At 36.4% G+C, this 26076-nt stretch overlaps 2 protein-coding genes across 2 annotated transcripts; one reads left to right on the top strand and one right to left on the bottom strand.

The window, feature by feature from the left end:
- The first annotated feature begins 5543 nt into the window (after window positions 1-5543).
- Window positions 5544-14074, top strand: LOC128246494 (otolin-1-like). The gene is made up of 5 exons (XM_052964720.1): window positions 5544-5906; window positions 10201-10241; window positions 10604-10735; window positions 12079-12160; window positions 13806-14074. Exons 1-5 carry the CDS (start codon window positions 5602-5604, stop codon window positions 14017-14019), a joined length of 774 nt encoding a protein of 257 aa, XP_052820680.1. The 5' UTR covers window positions 5544-5601; the 3' UTR covers window positions 14020-14074.
- Window positions 14075-16594: 2520 nt separating this feature from the next.
- Window positions 16595-22041, bottom strand: LOC128245955 (complement C1q tumor necrosis factor-related protein 7-like). The gene is made up of 4 exons (XM_052964174.1): window positions 21815-22041; window positions 20368-20492; window positions 17386-17518; window positions 16595-16757 (listed from the first exon to the last, which is right to left on the bottom strand). Exons 1-4 carry the CDS (start codon window positions 22039-22041, stop codon window positions 16595-16597), a joined length of 648 nt encoding a protein of 215 aa, XP_052820134.1.
- Window positions 22042-26076: the final 4035 nt, after the last annotated feature.

Here is a 26076-nt window from a genome sequence, read left to right as displayed (position 1 = left end):
AACAAAACCGCCTTTATTTACTTCCGTCACGCAAGGATGCAATCCGAGGTCAATCCGAATGAGTCAGCAAGCTCCTGGACGACGTTGATTAAATTAACTTTGGAAAATAACAAACATTATTTTATTGTTTTTTTCGACAAACGGATTACAGACACATAAACTGTCAAGATACAGCCCGGGCAAATTAAGTCCGGTCGGACGGACGCACGCACATACGCGGAACCGCCATCGAGACAACTATCTTTCGCTCATCGCAAAAAAAAAAAAAAAAAATAAGACATGGATTTTAGAATCATTTTATTTTTGGGTCATCCTCACCCATTTTTGCCAAAATAGGATTGGACTTTGTATACTGAGGCTTCCGTGGTCTTAAAAACGCTAGCCACTGCGTGATGTTGCAGCTTTAAAATCTACCAGTTCATTTGAACAGATAACAAAAGATAAAGTGTATGAAGCATCACAAAAGTACAACATGTAATTCGAAATCGGTCATATTCCATCTATACGACAAGTAAAATAATGGGTGGCGGGGTGGGGGGGGAGTAGGTTGGGGGGGGGGGGGGCGTGGGGGGTGAGGGGTGTCAAGTTCGATTTAATTATAACCTAAGTTAGATTGACTGATATCCTTTTGTTATGATGAATTTGAAACCAGTGCGTCCCGTTTATGTAGCAGTTCCATTTTAAGTTTTAAGGCTTAACTTTTGAAATAGACCACACAAATTCATATGAGCTTATGTGGTACTCGAAAGTACATGCTGTACCGTATTCAATGTAAAACGGTCTTTAAAACATATCTGGAGCTATGTTTGATTTACAAAATAAGTTCATGTAAGAACTGTAACATTTTGCGTATATTAACAGTAAATCACACGAACAAAATACGGATATGAAAGGGATAACTCATATTAACTGAAAAACTGAATTTCTGGTTTTGACCTAAAGGTAACTGTATTGCATAATAATTATATAAATAAGATACTACAGGGGAGGGAATTCAGATGTACAATATAAAATGAATTCAGAACGTTTTTCTCCCTTCTGCATGCACTGCTCTATCAGTAAAGAAAGCTTAATGGACGAAATATTCCCAGTAGCATTGTATGTAAGATGGAAGAACATATATCCTATATCATTATCCATTAATATATACCTAAGAATTTGCAAATGGATATTGGCGTTCATACTCCAACTTCTTGGTAAGCTGGGTCATTTTTCTCTGTACATTTATTGCTATGAATTCGTGTGTAAGTTCAATCAAAGCGCGAATGCGCTGAAAGACTATCTGCGGGGAAATATGTGAGAGTTTTATTTGAATTGAAATTTAATTTGAACAAGGGGAATTGGTGAAGGGCACATAGATAAAAGTGAAAAATGTGCCGAGGGCCAAGAGCGCTTGTGCCCACATTGGGCGAGGAAACAAAGATATCCATTTCTCCCATCCCAGATAAGTAGATCCAATAATTTAACCATGCTAGAAATTCTTATCTTGTCCACGGGCGAAGAAAAAATGCCCGTATGGAACTCCTTATTAATGGTCACCACATTGTAATTACCTCCCTTGTTAAAGACTGTCGTCTGTGGCATCGTGGAAACCTTGTCTTGTGGCAATACTTAGAACGATAAATAATTATTTCTCGCTTCAAATGTCACCATAAAACAGTTTTCACGCACCATTCAAGAAATAATGCTTCACTCTCCTTAGAACTATTTAAAGAGCGATCTGAGTTAACATAATCTGAATAACTACACGCATATCCATGACAACCACGAATTATCGCATATCCATACGCAATTATTTTCACTAAGCACAAAAGAGTTCCAGCAAAAAGTACATTTTTACTTTATTTTGTTTTATACTCTCGGCCATGGAAGATACTTATAATCTATTTTATGGCGCCTGGTGTCATTTTGTGTATGTAAAATTCACTTCAATCGTCGTAATCTCCCATCCCCATGTATTTAAGGTTACAATGCATGCCCCTTTCAATCGTTTCTAAAGGTTTTTCGTTGCTTTGATTAGATATCATACGATAGGAAAGTATAATACATCATATATATCATTTCCTTTTATGAACATACACGTTTTGTTTAAGATTTTTTGTTTTTTTTTAAAAACAACTTTCAAAGTGCACAGCTTATCACATTTGTCGACGTATCCCGCATTCCCATGTATTTTAGGTTATAATACATGCCCCTTTCAATCGCTGCTAAAGTTTTTTTCGGTGCTTTGATTAGATATCATACGATAGGCAAGTTTTATGAACATACCACTAACGTTTTAATTGTTTAAGGAAAATAATTATATTTTAGGAACAACTTTAGCAATAATTCCTTTCAAAATGCAGTGCTTATCAGATGGTCGTTTTCCCGCAGTGAGGACAAACATGTGGTTAGTTAATGTATGTAGAAATTATATTTAGAATATCGGTCAGTTAATGTATGTAGAAACTATAATTAGATTATCGGAAATTGTATGTTCTAAGAATGAGAATATGATTGTGCTTTTTCAAGTTTTATTAATAAATTAATGTTATTTATGTTTTATGTAAGTATATTTGAAGAAATAGTACTAGTGCTGTTATGAATGCTTCGCACTCTTTGGATGTTTTACAGGTTTAGTCCTACTTTGCTTGACCAAACGTATGCATAACTCACTGTCGTATCAGGGCATGTGTGCTTAGGTAAATTGAAAGCAAAATGTCTAAAATTATGCCAAGAATACACCGGAACGAAGCTTTTATGCAAAAAAAATGAAAACATCTTATTAGAAAAGTATATGCCTAAAAGTCATTAAATAACTAGTATTCAGTTATTGTATAACAGGGAAATCATAGTATTTGAAGCATTAGCAACGCGAAACCTGAGATACAGCTATTTTGACATTCAGACAATCATTTTTGTCTCTTATCTCATAAAAGTAATATCAGAAATACACCATTACAAATAAGCGTGCTTCAGGTTCACGCCAGGTTAAAATAGCAAACCCTGTAGGCGATGGGACACTTGCGGTCGGTAATAATTTCTGGAACATCTTGGGCTAAACTCAGAGTGAGTATCATAATGTTACCTTCCTACCAGAGCCTTCATTATTTTGACCCACATTAATCTGATAAATATAGCCATCTAAAAATAGTTATATTCTGCTAAAAATAAAACGCCGGGATACAGAAATGCAGCGCGGAAATAGCCGAACAAGCAAAAACTCATACTCGGACCGCAATACAACTTATCTATTTTTATGGTTTCGACATCATTCTGCTAAATAAAGAACGCATTGACACAAAAAAAATGGGTTAAAACGACATGAAAAGAAGTAGTTCTTCGGTTTTTGCGGTCTTAAGACTACCTGCGTGCATGCGCAGATAATCTAAAAACTATCCACCCTGCGTATGAAAGTCATATGCATGTGAACATTCTAATGATTTTTTTTTCCATATAGTGCTGTTACTGATAAGTGGTTTAAATATGAACATTTGTAAAAACAATAATTTCATATTAAGTTTTTTAAGCTATGATTTGAATTGAAATAATATTTTCTTCACTACAATTGTGCTCACATTCTCTTTAAATTGAAGTTGAAAGGCATAATAGAATAACACACTATGTGTACAAGTTTAGTTTAATCTGAATACCAACTTTTTCTATGATGCCCGTATTATTCTGCTGCTCATAGAATACCCCTAACCAGTATGGGTGGGAGTGGGGGTGAGTGAGTGAGTGTGTGAGCGGGCGGGTGGGCGGGCGGGCGTGTGTGTCAGCAGTTTGGATTTGTTAACGTGTAGGCATAAGAGCGAGCGAGCGACTGCCATGCTATCATTGATATGATCTTTTTTGTTTAAATTTTAAAAATATGTTTCATTTTTGTACCAAAATATTTTCAATTTAAGCATAGTTTATGTTATCAAATGTAAAGTACAAGAATTATATCACAAATTTATCTTCTATGATGTTTATACTTTATAAAATTATTTGCGTTTCATAGCTTTTAAATGTGTTGGTTTTCTTTCAAAGAACCATTGTGAAACATAATGTCTTAACAACAGAATGTTGCCTATATAGGTCATAATAACGCACAGTAAGCTATTTCTTATCTATAACTTGATGTATAAGTAACTTAGTTCGTCACAGGAGGTCAGAGCTATGTTGACTAGCTCCACACTTCACTTACGTGATGTATCACTAGGCCAGAGTTTTTATATCTTTAGATTTACGGGAGCGCCGTACCTAAATATTGCAAAACCCAAATAAAAATAAAATTCATTTTCGTAGTTTTATTTTTATTTTTTCCGACGAACGTTGCTCCAATGTTAAGAAAAAATAAAATTAGTGTTCTATAACCCATATCTCAGAACCAACTGGTTACCAATTGTCATTCATTATCGGTCTTTTTACTGCACAAACCACGTAAACCAGTCGGAAATACGCGGGGGGGGGAACAGAACAGGTACCCGTTACCATAACAACGTCCTGTCAAAAGTGAAAGTACTTTTTGTCATACCCCTTATTTCTCACAATTTCTGCAGCTATATAGAAATGTTTTACTACAAAAACGTTCCGATGTTTATGTTTCATTATTTAAATCAAACCGTGGTTAACTTAGAGCGTGTTTATTGTGATTTTTTTTGTAGATTCAGTATGTTGTTCGCGTTTCGTGGAATGATTGCGAAACTTCCGGTCAAAATAAGGAGACAGAAATTCGTGGGTTGTATTGTCTATTAAAAGTCGTTGGCGCACGTCGTATATTAACAAGGATGAATTGGATTACAGCGCAAAAATGTATAGCTTCTGACAAACACAAACTGCAAAATGATATCGTGTTCATCATAGTCAAAATGGATATTTTTTTCTGAATTTGACTCTGGGGAGCATTGAACACACTGCTTCACGATCACATATTTGAAGAGAAAAACACAAGGTATCGTGATATTCGTAGTTGTTAATTAGTTTAATAATGATTTAGAATTTAAAAATTATTTCACAATGGAAAGGATATGCTTATATTGTGGGCAAAAGGTTAGAATTGGCCATTTAAACTTCTTTATTACACTGACATGTTTCATAAAATCCATGGGTTGATAATATATGCACCTCATATGCATAGATGCATTCGAACAAATATATACAATTAATTTCAATGAGCGCTTGAACTCACAGTGTTGAGGTCAATATTTTCAGTCATTAAAAGGATCTTTTAATTATGCTTTTGAAACTTTATGATGATCTATCACCCTTTTTTCAGTCTATGAAATAGCTGACACAAGTAAGGTGTGTTTTGTCTTCATGATATAAGAAGATTTAAAAAATAAAAAAAAATCGGAGAAAAATCCGTTTTATTTTTATTTATTTCTCCTTTGGGACATTTTATGCATTTTATTTTTATTTTTATTTTCTCCTCCTTACCCAACTTTTTGAAAAATCTCCCGTAAATCTAAAGATAAAAAAACTCTGGCCATACGCAATTAGATTGGATGTACTTTAGCAGATTTGCTTTTACACTTCGTGTCCGACATTTGCTCTTAGACTATATAAAGCTGTTCGACTGCAGACAGTTTGTCAAGCCTGGCAAACTTCTTAAAACTGGCAAGGGCTGGTTTACAAAATATGAAAATGAAGTATACAGTTTTCTTATTTATTCAGCTTATTGGCTTGTGTAAATCAGTGTATATTTCTGCAGCTGAACAGCATGAAGAATCATTTAAAACAGAAGACAATTTTTGGAGCAAGATCGACGCACTTGAGAAACACTTCACGGCAATGAATCTTAAACTCAAAGAACAGCTTGATGAAACGCAAACAGAACTTTCCAAAACTAAAGAGAAGCTTACTGTGACAAATGACGACCTCGAGTCTGTAAAAGCAGAGTTAAATGAATATCGTGAACTCTTTGCCAAAAGGTCATCCAGAAGGTGTGTATTTGTATATCATTACTATCATCATTGAAATATAAGGTTTACATGATAATTTGTTTCTACAATTAATATTAATTTAACATGTTCAAGGAATACTAAGTACTATCTAATTTAATCGACAATACCTTTTAATTATACCAATTAAGTACGTTTTAATTTTAATGTCTTTAGAACCGTATTTTAGAAAAGGCAATCCCAAGTTTCAGATTATCTTCTGCAAGTCTAAAATGTGTCATAGAATTTTGTTTTATCAGTTTATAAAGATTACTAGGTGAGAAAGGCTAGCCAAATATATGTCTTGTCAAATAAACAGTTTTTCCATCCATGGCAATAACCTAGCACTCTATTTATCCTGTCACGTTTTTACAAAAACAACAACGAGGAATTTTCTTTAAATCATACAGAAGAGAGTAATGAATATTTTTATAGCCGACAACTGAACTTGATGGCGTGAGACCACAGTTATTTTTACTATATGTTTCATATAGACACTAACCTGGCTTTTGACTTTATACACACCCCAATTGAAAAACAAGGACATGGCATCTCTAGAACAATTCAAGACACAAAATATAATCACAAGAAAACACCATGTTGACCATTGACCCGACTGTCAAAATTGAGTTCAAATACATAACCCTTACGCCAGGGAGTCAATCGGCTACAAACAACTAATTTTCAGACTTCCACAAGCTATGATTTTTCCAATATTTACATTGAAAACTATCAATTTCTGCAATAGAGTGTCAAATTCAGTCAAGTTCTCTGCAAAAAGAACATTTTTTGCTTCTTTTTCATTCAATTTTAATAAAATATTGATACTTGAACACAAGCACTCTTTGTTTCTGTATTCACATCCGGATCTTGGTCAACGGGGGGCAGATAACTGTGGTCTTGAGCCTATTTAAGCAACATTTTTTCAGAAACAGACTTCAAAACTCCTATAGTTCAGCTTCAGGCTATATGCAACACATACTGAAAGTTTGGCAATGATATATCAAACACTAAATGAATGAGACAAGTATTAGCACCTGTGGTATTTTCATAAAAAGCAGAAACAGCCATTTCCCTCAAATGTTAAGCCGCAAACCTTTGAAGAGCCATTATTTCCTTATGCATTGGAATAATTTGACCAAGTAAAGTTTTCCTTGTAGCTTTTAATGGTGTCTATAGAACAGCACCACAAAACTGGCCTGCCTACTCTTTTAAGATTTTTTCTAAGCAAAATAAAGTTTTTCCACTTCATCGGCTTAGTGTTTTATATAAAAAATGACATAGAGCCCAACTGAAATGCCTCAACTTGTCAAAATTTTGCTTTTCTGGTCCACTTATATACAAAGGTAACAGAACTGTTCAGTTTAACACAAGAAATTTAGTGATAATGTGTTAATAGACAGTCTAAACAACACTATATGCCAAATTGTTGGCTTCCGGGACAAATGGCGCAACAAAGGAAATGGCAAAAAACACACCAAAACTTAAAGATTCATGACAACTGCTAGTGTTTTCATGTATGAGGTGGCTACATGATGTAGAAAATGCAGAGATAGCATTATTATGCCCATTTTTAAAAAAAAATTTACTTTAAGAATCTGTTTTGAAGGCTAGATTTGGCATTAAATTCAGAGTACAGCACTTCACTATTGTCTATAAGATGCTTATTTACACCTGATTTGCTATAAATCTCACTCATTGGAATCATTTACACACAAACAAACACTACAGAGTTGACTAACATCTTCATTCTTCTGAAATATTGGATTCAGAGCTGCATCTCCTGGATTCAGATTGCAGGACTACCGCCTGGGGAAAAGGCCGCAGCTAACTGGAGCTTATTGACACATCATGATCTGCAAGCAAGACACAAAAGCAATGTTTTACACAAATAAAACTATCTGCCACTACTGTTAAAGTTTGAAAAAGGCCTGTAAACACTCATTTGAGGCATACACAACCTTTAATATAGTCATAAATGTGATAAATATGCAGAAAAGTTCATGAATTCAAAGATTTTCAGGACAAATTTAATAGAATATATAGTCTTTTGGACATTTTGCAATCAGTTTTTAACAACTCAAAGGTAAACCTCATCTTATTGAGTACCCAGATGCATTTTGCAAGCATTCAAACCAGACATGCTTAGAATTTCTTCTTACTTGGAGATGGTATTCCTTTCTTGAAAATCCTTGCCGAGAGCCGGTATGGAAAACCACAGAGACCACAGTTTTACCAGCACTGGTTCTTGTCCTTGAAAATTCCTCTGTGGCTACAGCAACCAGGCTGGCTATTAAAATAAGCAATAAATTAGGGTTTTTAAAACATTTATACTGTATTAAGGTTGTGTTTTTTAATGCATTAAGGGAAAAGGCTCTATTCTTTATGAAAGCTGCTCACTTTTTATTTATTTTGCCTTGAGAAATGTCAAGTTTTTCAATGAATAAATTGAATAAATGAATGAATTAATGAATATATATATGAATGATTGATAGAATGAATTAATGAATTAATGAAAGGTGGCATTATTTCTTTAAAATTGGGATCTCATTGTGTTGCTGTGATTGTTAAAGTATATGTTTTCTTGTCCATAAGCTGAAAATCATATGCACACTAAATAAAACATCATTCTGCATCCTATGTGCAGTAAGTTTTGTTTAATTGCTTATAGAATTTGCAATTATTGTAATGTTTGCTTAAAAGAGCAAACAAAATGTGTGAATAGATGCACAATACAGACAAAAGACTGATACAAGTCAGCAGTTTCATTAGAAAATAATATTATTATCAAAGCCACATCAGAAATGATTGACAACATGAAAGAAATTCATTTAGGAATGGAACAAACAGTCTCAATGGGCTTTTATGACCAAACTGTCTCACTTTGTACTTCAGTTTGGATACCATTTTCTAATATATTATCTTGAAGTACTTACAAATTACAGCATGTTGGCAAACACCAAGTACAGCTTGGCCTCTGGTGGGCAGCTTGGTGGGGGGGGGGGGGGGGGGGGTGTCTTCAACAGACAGTTCCTCCTGGGTCTGCTTCCTATGTTAAAAAAATCCCTCCATTTATACTTTGGAATTGAAAGTGAGGCTTTCATTCATTAGTTACCATCATTTGGAACTATTTCCAAACATTAAATTGAAAGTGAAAGTAGTTTTTTTTTAAAATGTCAAAAATATATAAGAAAATTATATATTATTAATTTATATTATGTAATATAAGATTTTCACATTTCATACTCAAACACCAATATTCTATGGCTAAGCACTGTCAACTGGCCAATTTTCAACCAGATAGCTGTATAAATTAAGAATTTATAACAATTTAAAATAGGCCACCCCTCCAAAAGCTTCCTCTATATCAGGCGTGAGACCACAGTTATTTTTACTATATGTTTCATATAGACACTAACCTGGCTTTTGACTTTATACACACCCCAATTGAAAAACAAGGACATGGCATCTCTAGAACAATTCAAGACATAAAATATAATCACAAGAAAACACCATGTTGACCATTGACCCGACTGTCAAAATTGAGTTCAAATACATAACCCTTACGCCAGGGAGTCAATCGGCTACAAACAACTAATTTTCAGACTTCCACAAGCTATGATTTTTCCAATATTTACATTGAAAACTATCAATTTCTGCAATAGAGTGTCAAATTCAGTCAAGTTCTCTGCAAAAAGAACATTTTTTGCTTCTTTTTCATTCAATTTTAATAAAATATTGATACTTGAACACAAGCACTCTTTGTTTCTGTATTCACATCCGGATCTTGGTCAACGGGGGGCAGATAACTGTGGTCTTGAGCCTGATTATGCAAAAGATTGTTTAAAACAAAACGGCTCTTTCTTAAAACGGTTTTAGTACTGAAATGAATGCTATACATAAACATATACATACGCAACTCACTTATAAATAATTTAACTTGATATTGTAGTTATGAAACATTCTCTCACTGCCAAAGTTAACATAATAATTTTTTGGTATTCAATTTACATAATATTTTTGCTTATATTCTATTTTATTATATTATGTTTGTAAATTTAGTTACGTGACATGTTTATATGTATAACTATATGTATTACGACGATGTACACATGTATAAGTCGAATAAACTGTCTGTTTTGTTTTGTTCTGTTCATAAAAAAGTTATCCGTTTTCGCGGTGGTCAACTAACCTTATATCACAAAACGTACACGGCACCTCGTAATTGGATCGATTTGCATGCAAGTGACAAAAGGATAAAATATTGTAAATAATTATCTTATACACATTTTTACAGTTTATTCGCCGACAAAGTGAGGAGAATCGAACCCGCAAGAGGTTTGTAGGAATCACTTTTCATGGTGTTTTCCATATTTAAAGTCGCATTATGTTTTAGTGATGCATCAAATCTGAATTTTTTTCTAAATTCAGCGCACACAACGTCATTACGAAATTTGCATATCACGTGGCTTTTTAATATCTAAATTTTTATGTGGCTCTATTAGATACTTATGATTTGCATTTTTTTCGGTAGGAAGTTTTTGGTTTACGTATTTCTTTAAACAAAATAAAAATACATATACTGTCACTTTCATAGGGTATTTCACTTAAAGGCTTAATTATATAAAAAATATTTTTTGTCAAAACGGTAAATCTGAGATGGTGCAGCTTTAAGATACTCAGTATTGTACTTATTGCAGTTAAACGGTTCGGTGAAGCGTACGCCTTCACTGCCTACTTAAGTAACACAGTTCAGCATTTGAATATCGGTGATGCACTTGTATTTGACCAAGTTCTGACCAACGAGGGACATGTTTACAATCCAACCACAGGTATTGTTTAATTCATAGTTTCATAATTCCAAAGATAGTGTCATCAGATCATATTTTTGGTACAAAACGTTTCCTAGCGAAGGAGCAAATACATTCAAATACATTTGGAACAATTACAGAAACATTTGCGTAAATTTTCAGAATGAATCAACATTAATTATAGATAAAAACCTGCATTTTCAGCCATTAAAACGTCTGTCGACTTCCATTGAGTACCACGCTTTATCATTAAGAAAAATAGTATCACAGATGAACGAACATGCAGTCATTATTTGATTTCCTGCCTGCTGATAGAACGTGACATATGAACTACAGTCGAACCTCGTTGGCTCGAACTCATTTGGATCGAATTCCTCATTGCCTCGAACTAGATGTTAAGGACCTCTTTTTATGCTGAAGGTAAACATTCCAGCTTGGCTCGAATTTTCCAAACCTCGATGTATTTTCGCCTGTCCCTGTAACTTGGAGACAACGGGGTTCGACTGTTAGTCATTTATAACTTTTAATGTGACTAAAGCGCCTGTCCTAACGACCTCCCAGACTGTCCTAGAATGTCTTGGACTGAAAGTTTTCCGATGCGGGATAAGAGCCGTGTTGGATCCGTGTTGGGTCCGGGCTGATCCGAGACAGTTCGGACTGGTCAGGGATAGTCCTGGATAGTTCGGGTTACCAGCCCGGCAATTTTAATCAGTTTAAACCTGCCGTGGTGATCTGGGACCGTAGGGGACCATCCGGTAGGATTACCGTACGTGTTTATCCTGGGCGATTCCGGCATGTCGTGTTGGACACGGATCAACCCGGGGCTGTCCGTGTTGGGTTCGGGACAGTCCGTATCTGATCTGGGATGCTCCGTATTGATACCGTGTTGGCTCGGAATGGCCCGGGTTATTCCGTGGCGTTGCCGTGGTGGTACCGTGTTGATCAGTGTTCATCCGTTGTGGTGCCATGTTGGGTCCGGACTGGTCCAATGTTTTTGAAACCATCGAGGGACTGTCGATACAATTTTACCTAGGTCCAACACGGACCACCCCGGGGTGTTCTTGTGTTAATCCGGGGTGGTCCGTGTTGGGCCCGGCTTTGCTGTGACTGTAGCTTAAAAGGTGGCTCACTCGCTTCCACGCTCCATCCTTCTTAATCATTAAAATTTTAACATATAACATGAAAGTGTTCATTTATTGAAATAAATAGAGTACTGACACAGTTGTCTCAAATATTGCGAGAAAATCTTGCAGATCACAAACTCCCAACGTTGTTAAGATTTGAAAACTAACAAAGTTTAAATTAACAACATTGTACACTTTAACATTGTTCTGAACAATCCGCCCAATGTCTGTACCTTTCAGGTATATTTACGACACCATTTGACGGGACTTACGTCTTCAGCTTCGCCGTTGCAGATCGGCATCAGCAGCAATTCGTTGGAAGGTTAGAAATCATATCGTTTCCTTTCCAGTTTTTATGCCGATGTTGATATACAGTCGAATCTCGTTGGCTCTCTCAGGGACCTGCGAAAATACCTAGAGCCACGAAAAATTCGAAACAAGCCAAGCGGGAATGCTTACCTTCAGTTTAAAGAAATCGGCCTGTTACATCCAGTTCGAGCCGACGAGGAATTCGACCCAAGCAATTTTAAATATATATATATACTGCCTATCCTTTTTGCATTTCCTGAATAATAAAAATTCAAGAATTGAAAAATTGATAGGCAGTTTATATATCTCCGATTCATAATTTCGGATTGTTTGGTTACACAATTTATGAATATTTCTTAATGCCAGAAGTGAAGCAATTATGTTATTTCTTTAGAACTGCATGAGAGGAAATAATTTTTAAATATTTGTCAAAGCGGCCATACTTGATTGATAATGTTTTAAAACAATAAGCCTTAGATTTCAAATTAAACTTAATACTCGATCTACCAGCAGCGTAGTAAAATGTAATCCATTCTAACATTGTAAACCGATGTGCTCCTATTTGTTTACTTGGTCGAGCTCGACACATCCGTTTAAAGGGCATCGCGTTAGAGAGTGTTTGCAAATGCCGAAAACATGCAAGTCACGCTGGGAAAAATAATTGTTTACATACAGTCAAAACTCACTCGCTGGGTTCGATATCATCGTTGGCTTCAACTGGATTAAAATGCCCGATTTATATGCCTAATACTGTATCTCCTGTGCAGTTCTCTCCCTTGACGAGCAAAGTCACCACGTACGAAAATTCGTTAGAGTTGCTGGGGCCGTATTCAATCAGCATCTTAGTGAATATTTAACTTAGAACTTAGTGAGAATTTCGTAATATTTGACATCGATTATCTTAAATACCCACTACTTTTCATCCGACTTATTCATATGCATATACTGTTTAGACCATTTTTTTGCTTATTTTTATACTTTTGGTGTACAAACATTGTTCGTTTTCTTAAAATTCAAATTAGAAAAAAAATCACTAAGTTGAAAATTGTTACTAAAATGCTTATTGAATACAGCCCCAGCTATATAAATGATTCCTTGAAAAATATGTTTTTCTGGTAATGTATTTAATTGTTTGTTGTTGTTGTTTTTTTCAAATTAGAGCTATAATATTAAACGTAATAAAATGAAACTATTTAAATTATGTCACGAGATTCTATTTATCACCGCATGGAATGCGTTACGGTAGTTGCAACTGCACAGCAAAGGGAAGTAACCGGGGCGTGGAGTTTGTTCACCTCTCTCTGTTCATTCGAGCTCCACGGCCATTTTTATCGAAAACAACCCCGGAAGAAATTGGACGGTTTAATTACTCAAAAAGCGGTACGTTTAAGTCCGCTGCAAGTAGATCGCGTAGTAATTTTATTAAGCAGTTCAACTTTATGACTTAACTCTTGGGAATCTTAATTTAATATGTTTGCAATAATACACTGCACTGGCAATCAATTTAAACTTAGAACAATAAATACAACTCTAAAACACTCCATTTAATTGATGATATAATTCAAAAAAAATATACGAACTACTTCAACCGGCATACATCCGAGGTCGTTTTTAATAAAAATGGCTGAGGAGTTCCGAATGCTCTCTGTTTTGCAAAGGCTGCTAGTCGACGGAACTAACAAAGTCGCCGCCATTGCGGACGCCCAGTATAGCGCGGACATGAACGTTGAGATGCAAGGCGGGAACATGGCGGTCCTAAGTCTCTTTAAAGGCCAGAGGGTCTGGGTCGAAAACCACAGATGGGACAACAAACAAATATGGTCAACAGAATCAGATCGATTTAGTACTTTTTCTGGCTTTCTGCTGTCTTAAATGACGTATTTGTTAACGCGTGTGATTGCAAATTCCAATAAATGCGTTAACAACACTTCTTGTTTGATTTTAAACTTCGATATACGATCCAGGTCACTCAATTTGTAATATATTTTAGATAAACGAGCTATATGACCAATGGTAATAAGTTCATAATGAATTTTAGATATCGCAACTAGGAACGCTGTTCAATCAATTATCAACGTATTCCAAATGGTCACGCTACAATCTACAACCCAGTTCAACCAATTCTTAGTGTATTTGTATATGGTCGAGCTACGATCTAAGACCAAGGTCACCCAATTCTTAGTGTATTTTTATATGGTCGAGCTACGATCTATGACCCAGGTCAACCAATTCTTAGTGTATTTGTATCTGGTCGAGCTACGATCTATGACCCAGGTCAACCAATTCTTAGTGTATTTGTATCTGGTCGAGCTACGATCTATGACCGAGGTCAACCAATTCTTAGTGTATTTGTATCTGGTCGAGCTACGATCTACAACCCAGGTCAACCAGTTCTTAGTGTATTTGTATATTACCGAGCTACGATCTATGACTCAGATCAACAATTCTTAGTGTATTTGTATATTACCGAGCTACGATTTATGACTCAGATCAACCAATTCTTAGAGTATTTGTAGATGACCGAGCTACGATCTATGACCCAGGTCAACCAATTCTTAGAGTATTTGTATATGGTCGAGCTACGATCTATGACCGAGGTCAACCAATTCTTAGTGTATTTGTAGATGGTCGAGCTACAACCTACCACCTAGGTCAACCAATTCTTAGTGTATTTGTAGATGGTCGAGCTACGATCTATGACCCAGGTCAACCAATTCTTAGAGTATTTGTATATGGTCGAGCTACAATCTATGACCCAGGTCAACCAATTCTTATTGTATTTGTATATGGTCGAGCTACAATCTATGACGCAGGTCAACCAATTCTTTGTGTATTTGTAGATGGTCGAGCTACAACCTACCACCTAGGTCAACCAATTCTTAGTTCATTTGTAGATGGTCGAGCTATGATCTATGACCAAGCTCTACCAAGTAATCTTCTACACGACAGTATTTTCTTTCTGCCACCAGCATCTGAACTTATGTTATGAAATGTAAAACGAATCATCAAGGTAAACCTTTAATGGGTAAATGAACGAGACGCAGTCTAAACGAAACCAAATATTCAACCGTGCAAGCGCAATTATTTTGTCGTCTGTTGTATTGTGGATAAAGCAATGCCTTAAAGCTACACTCTCACAGATTGAACGTTTTGACATTATTTTTTTTTTTTTTTTTTTTTGTCTTGGAACGAGCCAATTTTTGCGAAAATCCATAGAAACTAGTTATATAAGACTGCTGACAAAAAATCAGATCGCAGATTTTTATATTTAAGTTCAAAAATTGATGTTTATGCATTTTTCTTAAACCGTTAGTAACGGTTTATGCCATAAACATTAATTTTCGAACGGAAATATGAAAATCTGCGATCTGATTTTTTGTGAGCAATCTTATATTATTGGTTTACAGATATTTACGCAAAAACCTGCTCTTTCCAAGACAAAAAAAATGTTGTAAAAATGGTAAATCTGTGAGAGTGCAGCTTTAATTGTTTGCATGTGTACCCAATGCTTTTGAAATATTTGTCAACAAATAGTAGATTTCAATTTGTCAGGTGTTTCTTTCCTTTATTTAAATCTGCACTCTTAAAGAATGAACGTTTTGATTTTTTTTTGTCTTAAAACTTTTGCAAAAACGCATGGAAACAAGTGATATAAGACTGTTGACAAAAACAGATAGCATGTTTTCATATTTATGTTCAAAAATTAAACTTTTTTTGCATTTCTTTGAAAGCGTATCTAGCGCTGCTAGCCATGAAACATTAATTTTCGAATGAAAATATGGAAATGTTAGCTGATCTTTTGTCAGCAGTCTTACATCCCCTGTTTGTTAAATAGATATATACGCAAAAATTGTCTCATTCCAAGACATTTTTTGTCAAAACGGGAAATCTGTGAGGGTGCAGTTTTAAAAGTGCACTGGTATTGTATTACATTTGAAGCGAAACCAAAGTACTGGTTTCGCTAAACACTCACTTTTGTATCCGACTACAAAATTGATGTCAAATTTGTGCCGATCAAATTGCTCCGTGGGTCGTTAGAATAGTCTTATAGAGTATCACAGGTAGTGAATTTAACCAACTTTGCAAATGCATTTGCTGTTAACAAAACACTCAACAACATAACTTGTTTTTAGATATGGCATAGTCTCTTTTGGCAAAGTCCGTGGAAAGTGGAAAATATTAATTACTGATAACAAGATTGTACCCATGTACAGCTGAATATGCAAAGATATTAAATGATTGGTGAGTGCTAAAAGATTTACTGTGATCTACTGTTTCATGAGGTAGAAATACCGTGTTTTCTGCACCTTTATTTCGAATTAAATACAGTATCCTTCATAAGAACCGATATTTATTTATTATTTTCGATATATTAAAACAATTCTTTAAATTCTGGTAAATCTTATTTGGGAGTAAAAGTGCATCTTGAACATCGCTTGTACAAATTCTACCCGAGTAATAAGAACCCTGAAAACGTAGATAATCGATCAACACCCGTAGCATACACGGATGTCTCGGGGTGCCTGTAACTGGCTATCCAGACAGCCTGACCAGCCGTCAGTCGCACCACGGCAAGGTTACCGCCCTGGGATTCCATGTATTGGTGGGTGCTGGAAGATAAGAGAATAATATGTTTTGGTGAACATGAACGTACGTCTTTTACGTATACTGTTAGCTTACGCGAAATAATGCTAAACAAAAAAACATCAACAGCATTAACCTTTACAGAGCATAATTTATAACCATACGAATATTTGTGTTAGTACCTTTTAAAATATGTTTTAAAAATCTACTTATCTTCCCGATTTATAATATTAATCAGATTGTTGTTAATTCAAATGCATTTTACTGAAAACCAACAGAACGTTGAGTTAAGATATATATATATATAAAACGCATCACGTGATACAATTGTCCACCTCTCACTATATAAGTCATAGGTTTAGCCTGGGCTGGTATTCAATATTGGTCTTAATTGGATCTAAGAACGATGTAGCTAATCGGATTGCTTGTTATCAAAAACTGACCGATGGAGTGAATGAAGTCGATGATGCATGACCATAAGATTAACCTAAGATGAATATTGAATACCACCCCTGATCAACCAACCAGTATTACTAGCCGAATGGGTATTATCCGAATTACATTTGAATATCTTCTTAATCTTTCTTCTAGAATGAGCCCAAATAAACCGGTGAAACTTATTACTCAGATGAAGCGACATTTGTTGCAACCTACTTCGAAGTGTCGGCGATCGCGTCGACCTGATTAACTCCATTGACAGACAGCCTAGCGACAACTTGTTGCCTGGCGAAGTCGGCAACGAAGAAACTTAAGACGTATAGGCCGTCTATTTGACAGGTGAACATTCCTGAAAAATAAAACGCGATGTATAGTGTACAGTGTTAAACCTTACTTATTAGAAAGTATTCCTTTAAGAAATATTACACACCACTGAGGGTCATATGACATTATAAGGACCGGCCAGTAAGCAACCGAAAGTGTATATGGACCGAGGCGTTAGCCGAGTATTATACTGAACATTTTACCATTCAATATGTTGAAACACTTAAGATGTGTTTCATTGAACAACGCTAAATTTTCGCCGTTGTGAAAATAACATGCCGTGTAACACCGCATAGATTTTCAACGCATAAAAAGGTTTATTTTATGGGGCAAAAAAGCACACTTTCGCCGCATAAAAAGCAATTAAAACATATTCTAGTACAATAGTGGGTTATAAAGTTTCATCAAGATCGGTCTTAGTTTTTTATGTCCACTTAACAAGCTTTGAACTAGACTTTTAGAGACGTAATTTTTGACAAAGATTTAGTAAGATCGGTTTGAATGTTAAACAAACCAATTGATCTTTCTGCGAAAACGTTTGAAATGACGTTTAACCCGACTAAAGGATGGAATAAATGTTATGACAAAGCACAACACCGTCATTAGGGACATTCAGAAAACTGAATCGTCGTATGACGTAACATATATTCTTGCCTTATTGTCAGACTGACGTGCATGTAGTCTTGACAATGCGCACTTTAACATGTACGTGAAGTAAGCGGCCATGCGTCCTAGCGGCCTTGCGGCGTGAAGTTATCGGCCTAGCGGCGTGAAGTTAGCGGCCTAGCGGCGTGAAGGTAGCGGCCTAGCAACTTGAAGTTAGCGGCCTGGCGGCCTAGCGGCGTGAAGTTGGCGGCCTAGCGGCCTAAAATTGAACCCAATTCAAACCATGTGTACATGCATTCTCTCTTAATACAATGGCATAGTAACTGTTTTTTATGCACAAATTAACACATTAAAGCTATTATCAACTTTTTTCTTCAAAAATGTCGATAAAGTAGTCAGCTATTTTAAAGCATTAAACATGTCTGTTCTTCGAAAACAATGATATATTTACTGTTTTATGCACAAATAATCACTCTTAAGCAACTAACTGTTTTTCAAAATAGTCGATCAAGCAGTTCAGTGGCCTAGCGGCCTAAAATTGGTTTCTAGTATAAACCATTTATACATGTACATGCCTTTCCTTCTCTAAAAAAATGACAAAGTTATGGTTTCTATCACAAATCACCATCCTTTAACGAATGTCTGCATTTCGCCCAAAACTCCGACAAGCTGCCTAAAAAATCCATTATAGCGAATATCAGCATTTTTTTTGTATTTAGCAAAAGAACCATAGATTAGTGCACTAGTCATTTGAACACTCTAGGGGTTTATTTTCAACTTCCATTTTGGCTCAACTTGCATGCCCACTTTTCCAATATTTTCTTTAAAATGACAGTAATATGCAACGCCCTAATCTTAATCATCACCATAATCAACAACATCATCACAACCACTATCATCATCATCATCATCATCATCATCATCATCATCATCACAACCGTCATCATCATCTCCACAATCACAACCACCACCATCAGCTCCACAATCACAACCACCACCATCATCATCATCCCCACCACCATCATTATTACCAACGCCAGCATCATCATAACTATAATCATTATGATCATCATCATCATCTTGATCATCATCATCATCATCATCATCATCATCGTCATCATCATCAACGTCATCATCATCGTTTTTGTTGAAATATTTTTTAGCTTTATAATACATGGTTAGGTTAATCCTCTTTATTAGGCAAAAAGGCACAGTTGCACCCCATATAAGCAATTTCTGCTTTATGCGTTGAGCGTCGCCGCATAAACGTTTATGCGTTGAAAGTCACCTCATAAACGAAAAAAAAACACGTTTATGCGGCGATGCCGCTATACGGCGTTATAATGCCGTACTTACCAGTTGTATGACGTCAGCGTTCCATATCACATTTTTGAGAGGTCCGGACCGGCCAAAACTATGATAAGGACCGGTGACGTCATAAAACTGGATTTTTATGAAAATACATTGATATACGGACCGATCAACTTAATATACACAAAGAAGGGACACATTTATGTAAGGTATTATGTATTAAAATAGAAACCTTTTACTAGCTGAAACTGAAACAAAGCGCGTTAAATAGCCATGCGAACAAAACGTTTCTTATTTATAACAAAACAATATAAAGCTGAAACAGAGCGAGTTAAATATTTTGGAAAACCAACATATGTGAAACCTAGTTTACTGAAAACGCTTGATTTTAGGAAGATTACGTAGGGCAAGTACGCTTATTCCGTTACATGTATAGTTTTATGCAATAGTTAGTGTTTAACTGTTGGTTTCCTAAATGATTGAGTCGGAAGTCTGGGCGCTGACTTATCTTTTAGAATAACAAAGAAGGCTAACTTTAAGAGTGTCCTGTACGAAATCCCTCAAATGCCATAACACAATTCAGTGAGCATGCGCGAGCGTCCATTCAACTCACTTAATTCAAAAAATAATCACCAAAAAGAAATAATTGGTTATGCTCGCGAATAAACGGAACATTGGCTGGTTTCAGATTGTACCAGCGCTTTCAAGAAAGGTTAGCCGACTGAAACCGACTGGAATCACCTTCAAAGAAAGTCAGCCGACTAAAACACCTATAAAGTCAGTAATCCGACTGAATTATGTTAAAAGAAAGCCAAATTAATCGCTTTTTAGAACAGTGAGGCGATTATATAATTTTATAGATAAGTACAACCGACTGAAACGCATTCATCGAAAGTAAGCCAACTGAATCGCTTTCAATAAAGTCAACTATCTGAACATTTTAAAACTGTTCAATACCGTTCGCAGGGTTGTAGGCACTTCCTTCATTGAGCAAGACTTTGTTGAACACAATGGGGTGGTCGATACCAAGATGGTCGAGGTTATGGTCCAGATACGAGGTGAAGGCAAACATCTCCTCCTGCCTTTTACATGCAAAACAACTTAATGATAAACATGCAGACAATATACGCTATACGACTGTCAATGTATGTTTTGTCCAACGTTGGGTAAAGTAGGGCGGCGATTACGATGTTGGGAAATCATATGCCCATAGACCTGTGTGGTTTGTCAAACTCCTCGAGGTCGTGGATGTTCTTGATATGAATATCGCGGGCTGATAACCTCGACAAAGGTTATTTCCCTTGTGGTGGAATTATCGGAGCTGTCAAATTCCGAATGTCGAGAATTGTTCGATCGCCTGAAGTCCTCCATACTCCGGTAGGGCAAAGATTGACACACATGTTCTCTTCTCATCATCTCTTAACTGGAAACCTTGCGGGACATATAACTCATTCAACTTTATACATGTAATTTAACTTTGGAATAATATTCAATCGTATATCAAATGATAATGTGGAGTTATTTAATGACACAAAATATTTATTTATTTATTAATGCATATCATTGTTAGATTTTAATTATTTATCAAATTACTAAAGGACACTAGTACTAAATTATTACCTCGACGGACAGATTCCTTTGTCACCATTCCTTGAAATAACCTGCATATGGAATCGTTTAAACTATATACTGCAGAGGGTAATAGTTGAACTAAACAATAGCTGATCATTAAGCTGAAACAACGTGGTATTCTAAAACAGCGTAAAGAATACTAATATCAGTGTGTGCATATACCATGTGATTATTTACATCATAAATGCTACGTCGGAAGACACGTTTTGCTTCTAATGAAGACTTATAAGACAAAGATAATTTTTCTTTTTCTTTACAATTTTAAATGAAAGAAAAAAGGTAGTGATCAATTACGCTTAAATAGCACCGCATTTGTTTTAATACCGGAGTTTGATTAGTTGATTAGTTTCCTCAAACACTTCGACAAACCTGTTTCCAAAATAATGTTTTGACATTGCGCCATCAAGCGGCGGTTTTGCGAAAAGGTTTGTCGAAGTGTTTTAAGAAACTGAACTCTCAATCAAACTCTTGGGCAAGACCCCTGTAAGCGGCACAGACTGCATTATGTTTTATTTAGAATGGTGAAGAAACAGTAAAGTCATCTTTGTTTGAAGTCCTCATTCGAAGCAAAATGTTGCCTTCCGACGAAGCATTTATAACGCAATTTATCACGTGAAATGCAAACACTGAATATGATAATTGGCGGACGCCGGATTTGTGTTTTCTTAGGAAGTGCTATATCATTTTTCTTTGTACAAATACCTAATGCTGCTACAAAACGGAAAACATGTCCCAATTATGATGATGATAATAATAATATTATTCAACATACTCGTTGGAAGTTCTGTTAACAAATGCGATGCCATTCTCTGCCTCCTTCAGACGGATTTCAAAATCCTCTTTCACTTGTTTCAACTCGTTTCTTGAGCTAGCAAGTTCATTTTCGGTTTTCTCCAATCGCTCAAGGATTGTTTTAAGAATTCCATCATCTACCTCGGCAGCTGCGCATTTATCAAAAACGGCGCAAAATAAGCCTAACATAAGCCAGTTCAGTTCCATTTTTACGAGACTCTTCGTTGCACAATATTGAGATATTCTAAGGCTGTATATGGAAACATTCAAGCAGCTTATCTTTGATATTCAAAGCTGGGGGGCTTTTCAAGCTGTTTATTATTTATGAAATATTTTCAACAGAAGAATTGCACAAGTGGAAGAGCACAGTTGAACAATTTTTACTTCGATGTCGAAAAAAATGTACTGCAATACGTACAGCCATGTTTCACAATTAGTACTGCATTGTTTCACAATTAGTAATGCACTATTCCACAATTAGTACTACACTGTTCCACAATTTGTACTGCACTGTTTCACAATTAGTACTGCACTGTTTCACAATTAGTACTGCACTGTTTCACAATTAGTACTGCACTGTTCCACAATTAGTACTGCACTGTTTCACAATTAGTACTGCACTTTTCACAATTAGTACTGCACTGTTTCACAATTAGTACTGCACTGTTCCGCAATTAGTACTGCACTGTTCCACAATTAGTAGTGCACTGTTTCACAATTAGTACTGCACTGTTTCACAATTAGTACTGCACAGTGGAATTATTCGTATTGCACTGTTTCAAAATTAGTACTGCACAGTGGAACGATTCGTATTGCACTGTTTCACAATTAGTACGGCACTGTGGAACAATTCGTATTGCACTGTTTCACAATTAGTACTACACTATTTCACAATTACCACGGCACAGTGGAACGATTCGTTTTGCACTGTTTCACAATTAGTACGGCACTGTGGAACAATTCGTATTGCACTGTTTCGCAATTAGTACTACACTGTTTCACAATTACCACGGCACTGTGGAACAATTCGTACTGCAATGTTTCACAATTAGTATTTCACAGTGGAACAATTGCATATTGCACTGTTTCACAATTAGTACGGCACTGTGGAACAATTCGTATTGCACTGTTTCACGATTAGTTCTGCACAGTGGAACAATTCGTATTACACTGTTTTAAAATAAGTACGGCACTGTGGATCAATCCGTACTGCACTGTTTGTTTCACAATTGGTACTGCACAGTGGAACCATTCGTACTGCACTCTTTCACAATTTGTACTGCACAGTGGATCAATTCGTATTGCACTGTTTCACGATAACAACTGCACAGTGGAACAATTCGTAATGCAATGTTTCACAATTAGTACGGCACTGTGGAACAATTCGTATTGCACTGTTTCGCAATTAGTACTACACTGTTTCACAATTACCACGGCACTGTGGAACAATTCGTACTGCAATGTTTCACAATTAGTATTTCACAGTGGAACAATTGCATATTGCACTGTTTCACAATTAGTACGGCACTGTGGAACAATTCGTATTGCACTGTTTCACGATTAGTTCTGCACAGTGGAACAATTCGTATTACACTGTTTTAAAATTAGTACGGCACTGTGGATCAATCCGTACTGCACTGTTTGTTTCACAATTGGTACTGCACAGTGGAACCATTCGTACTGCACTCTTTCACAATTTGTACTGCACAGTGGATCAATTCGTATTGCACTGTTTCACGATAACAACTGCACAGTGGAACAATTCGTAATGCAATGTTTCACAATTAGTACTAGACTGTGGAACAATTCGTACTGCACTGTTTCACAATTTGTTCTGCACTGTGGAACCATACGTTCTGCACTATTTCACAATTTGTACTGCACTGTGGAACGATTCGTTCTGCACTGTTTCTCTATTTGTAATGCACAGTGGAACCATTCGTATTGCACTCTTTCATAATTAGTACTGCACAGTGGAACAATTCGTTCTGATTTGTTTCACAATTTGTACTGCACTGTGAAACCATTCGTATTGCACTGTTCACAATTGGTACTGCACTGTTTCACAATGTGTACTGCACTGTGGAACCATTTGTTTTGCACTGTTTTACAATTTGTACTGCACTGTGGAACCATTTGTTTTGCACTGTTTCACAGTTGGTACTGCACTGTGGAGCCATTCGTATTGCACTGTTTCACAATTTGCACTACACTGTGGAACAATTCGTACTGCACTGTTTCATGATAAGTACTGCACTGTGGAACAATTCGTACTTCACTCTTTCACGCCACCATTTTGGAAAGCTAAGAGGTTCATCTGATCAACCCTAGAAACACGCCACCATTTTGGAAAGCTAAGAGGTTCATCTGATCAACTCTAGAAACACGCCACCATTTTGGAAAGTCGAGAGGTACCTCTGACCAACCCTAGAAACACGCCACCATTTTGGAGAGTAAAGAGGTTCCTCTGATTATCCCTAAAAACACGCCTACATTTGGGAGAGATAAGAGGTACCTCTGACCAACCCTAGAAACACGTCACCATTTTGGAAAGTTAAGAGGTATCTCTGACCAACCCTAGAAACACGCCACCATTTTGGAAAGTTAAGAGGTACCTCTGACCAACCCTAGAAACACGCCACCATTCTGGAAAGTTAAGAGGTATCTCTGGTCAACCATAGAAACAAGCCACCATTTTTTAAAGTTAAGAGGTACCTCAGTTAACTGTGGAAACTCGCCACCAACTTGGAACAGTAACCAGTTTTGAGCAGGTAAGCGGTATATACATATCAGTACGAATTATTCCACTTTGCAGTACGAATTGTTCCACAGTGTAGTACAAATTGCAAAACAGTGCAGCACGAATTGTTTCACAGTGTAGTACTTATTGTGAAGCAGTGCAATACGAATTATTCCACTGTGCAGTACTAACTGTGAAAGAGTGAAGTACGAATTGTTCGACAGTGCCGTACTAATTGTGAAACAGTGCAGAACGAGTTGTTCCACTGTGCAGTTCTAATTGTGAAACAGTGCAGAACGAATTGTTCCACTGTGCAGTACCAGTTGTGAAACAGTGCAAAACGAATTGTTCCATTGTGCAGTACTAATTGTTCCACAGTACCGTACTAATTGTGAAACAGTGCAGTACGAATTGTTCCACAGTGCCGTACTAATTGTGAAACCGTGCAGTATGAATTGTTCCACTGTGCAGTACTAATTGTGAAACAGTGCAGTACGAATGGTTCCACTGTGCAGTACAAATTGTGAAAGAGTTCAATACGAATGGTTCCACTGTGTAGAACAAATTGTGAAACAGTGCAATACGAATTGTTCCACTGTGCAGTACTAATTGTGAAACAGTGCAGAACGAATTGTTCCACTGTGCAGTACTAATTGTGAAACAGTGCAGTACGAATTGTTCCACAGTGCCTTACTAATTGTGAAACAGTGCAGTACGAATTGTTCCACAGTGCCTTACTTATTGTGAAACAGTGCAGTACGAATTGTTCCACAGTGGCTTACTTATTGTGAAACAGTGCAGTACGAATTGTTCCACTGTGCAGCACTAATTATGAAAAAGAGCAGTACGAATTGTTCCACTGTGCAGTACCAATTGTGAAACAGTGCAATACGAATTGTTTCACTGTGCATTAGTAATTGTGAAACAGTGCAATACTAATTATGAAACAGTGCAATATTAATTGTGAAACAGTGCAATGCGAATTGTTCCACTGTGCAGTACTTATTATGGAACAGTGGGGTACGAATTGTTCCACTGTGCAATACGAATGGTTCCACAGTGCAGTATAAATTGTGAAAGAGTGAAGTACGAATTGTTCCACAGTGCAGTACTTATCATGAAACAGTGCAGTACGAATTGTTCCACAGTGTAGTGCAAATTGTGAAACAGTGCAATACGAATGGCTCCACAGTGCAGTACCAACTGTGAAACAGTGCAAAACAAATGGTTCCACAGTGCAGTACAAATTTTAAAACAGTGCAAAACAAATGGTTCCACAGTGCAGTACACATTGTGAAACAGTGCAGTACCAATTGTGAACAGTGCAATACGAATGGTTTCACAGTGCAGTACAAATTGTGAAACAAATCAGAACGAATTGTTCCACTGTGCAGTACTAATTATGAAAGAGTGCAATATGAATGGTTCCAGTGCCGTGGTAATTGTGAAACAGTGTAGTACTAATTGCGAAACAGTGCAATACGAATTGTTCCACAGTGCCG

This window comes from Mya arenaria, chromosome 9 (assembly GCF_026914265.1).
Source record: "Mya arenaria isolate MELC-2E11 chromosome 9, ASM2691426v1".
In the NCBI taxonomy this organism is placed as follows: domain Eukaryota; kingdom Metazoa; phylum Mollusca; class Bivalvia; order Myida; family Myidae; genus Mya; species Mya arenaria.
This window is presented reverse-complemented; position numbering and strand designations above follow the sequence as displayed.

Excerpts from the sequence above, each read along its gene's own strand:
- LOC128246494 (XM_052964720.1), top strand. The coding sequence starts at position 5,602 with ATGAAAATGAAGTATACAGTTTTCTTATTTATTCAGCTTATTGGCTTG. Across the intron at positions 10,242-10,603 it reads GAGAATCGAACCCGCAAGAG|TTAAACGGTTCGGTGAAGCG; the intron begins GTTTGTAGGAAT and ends TACTTATTGCAG. Across the intron at positions 12,161-13,805 it reads CAGCAGCAATTCGTTGGAAG|GCTGCTAGTCGACGGAACTA; the intron begins GTTAGAAATCAT and ends TGTTTTGCAAAG.
- LOC128245955 (XM_052964174.1), bottom strand. The coding sequence starts at position 22,041 with ATGGAACTGAACTGGCTTATGTTAGGCTTATTTTGCGCCGTTTTTGAT. Across the intron at positions 20,493-21,814 it reads GTTAACAGAACTTCCAACGA|GCAGGAGGAGATGTTTGCCT; the intron begins GTATGTTGAATA and ends TGCATGTAAAAG. Across the intron at positions 16,758-17,385 it reads GCGATCGCCGACACTTCGAA|CACCCACCAATACATGGAAT; the intron begins GTAGGTTGCAAC and ends CTTATCTTCCAG.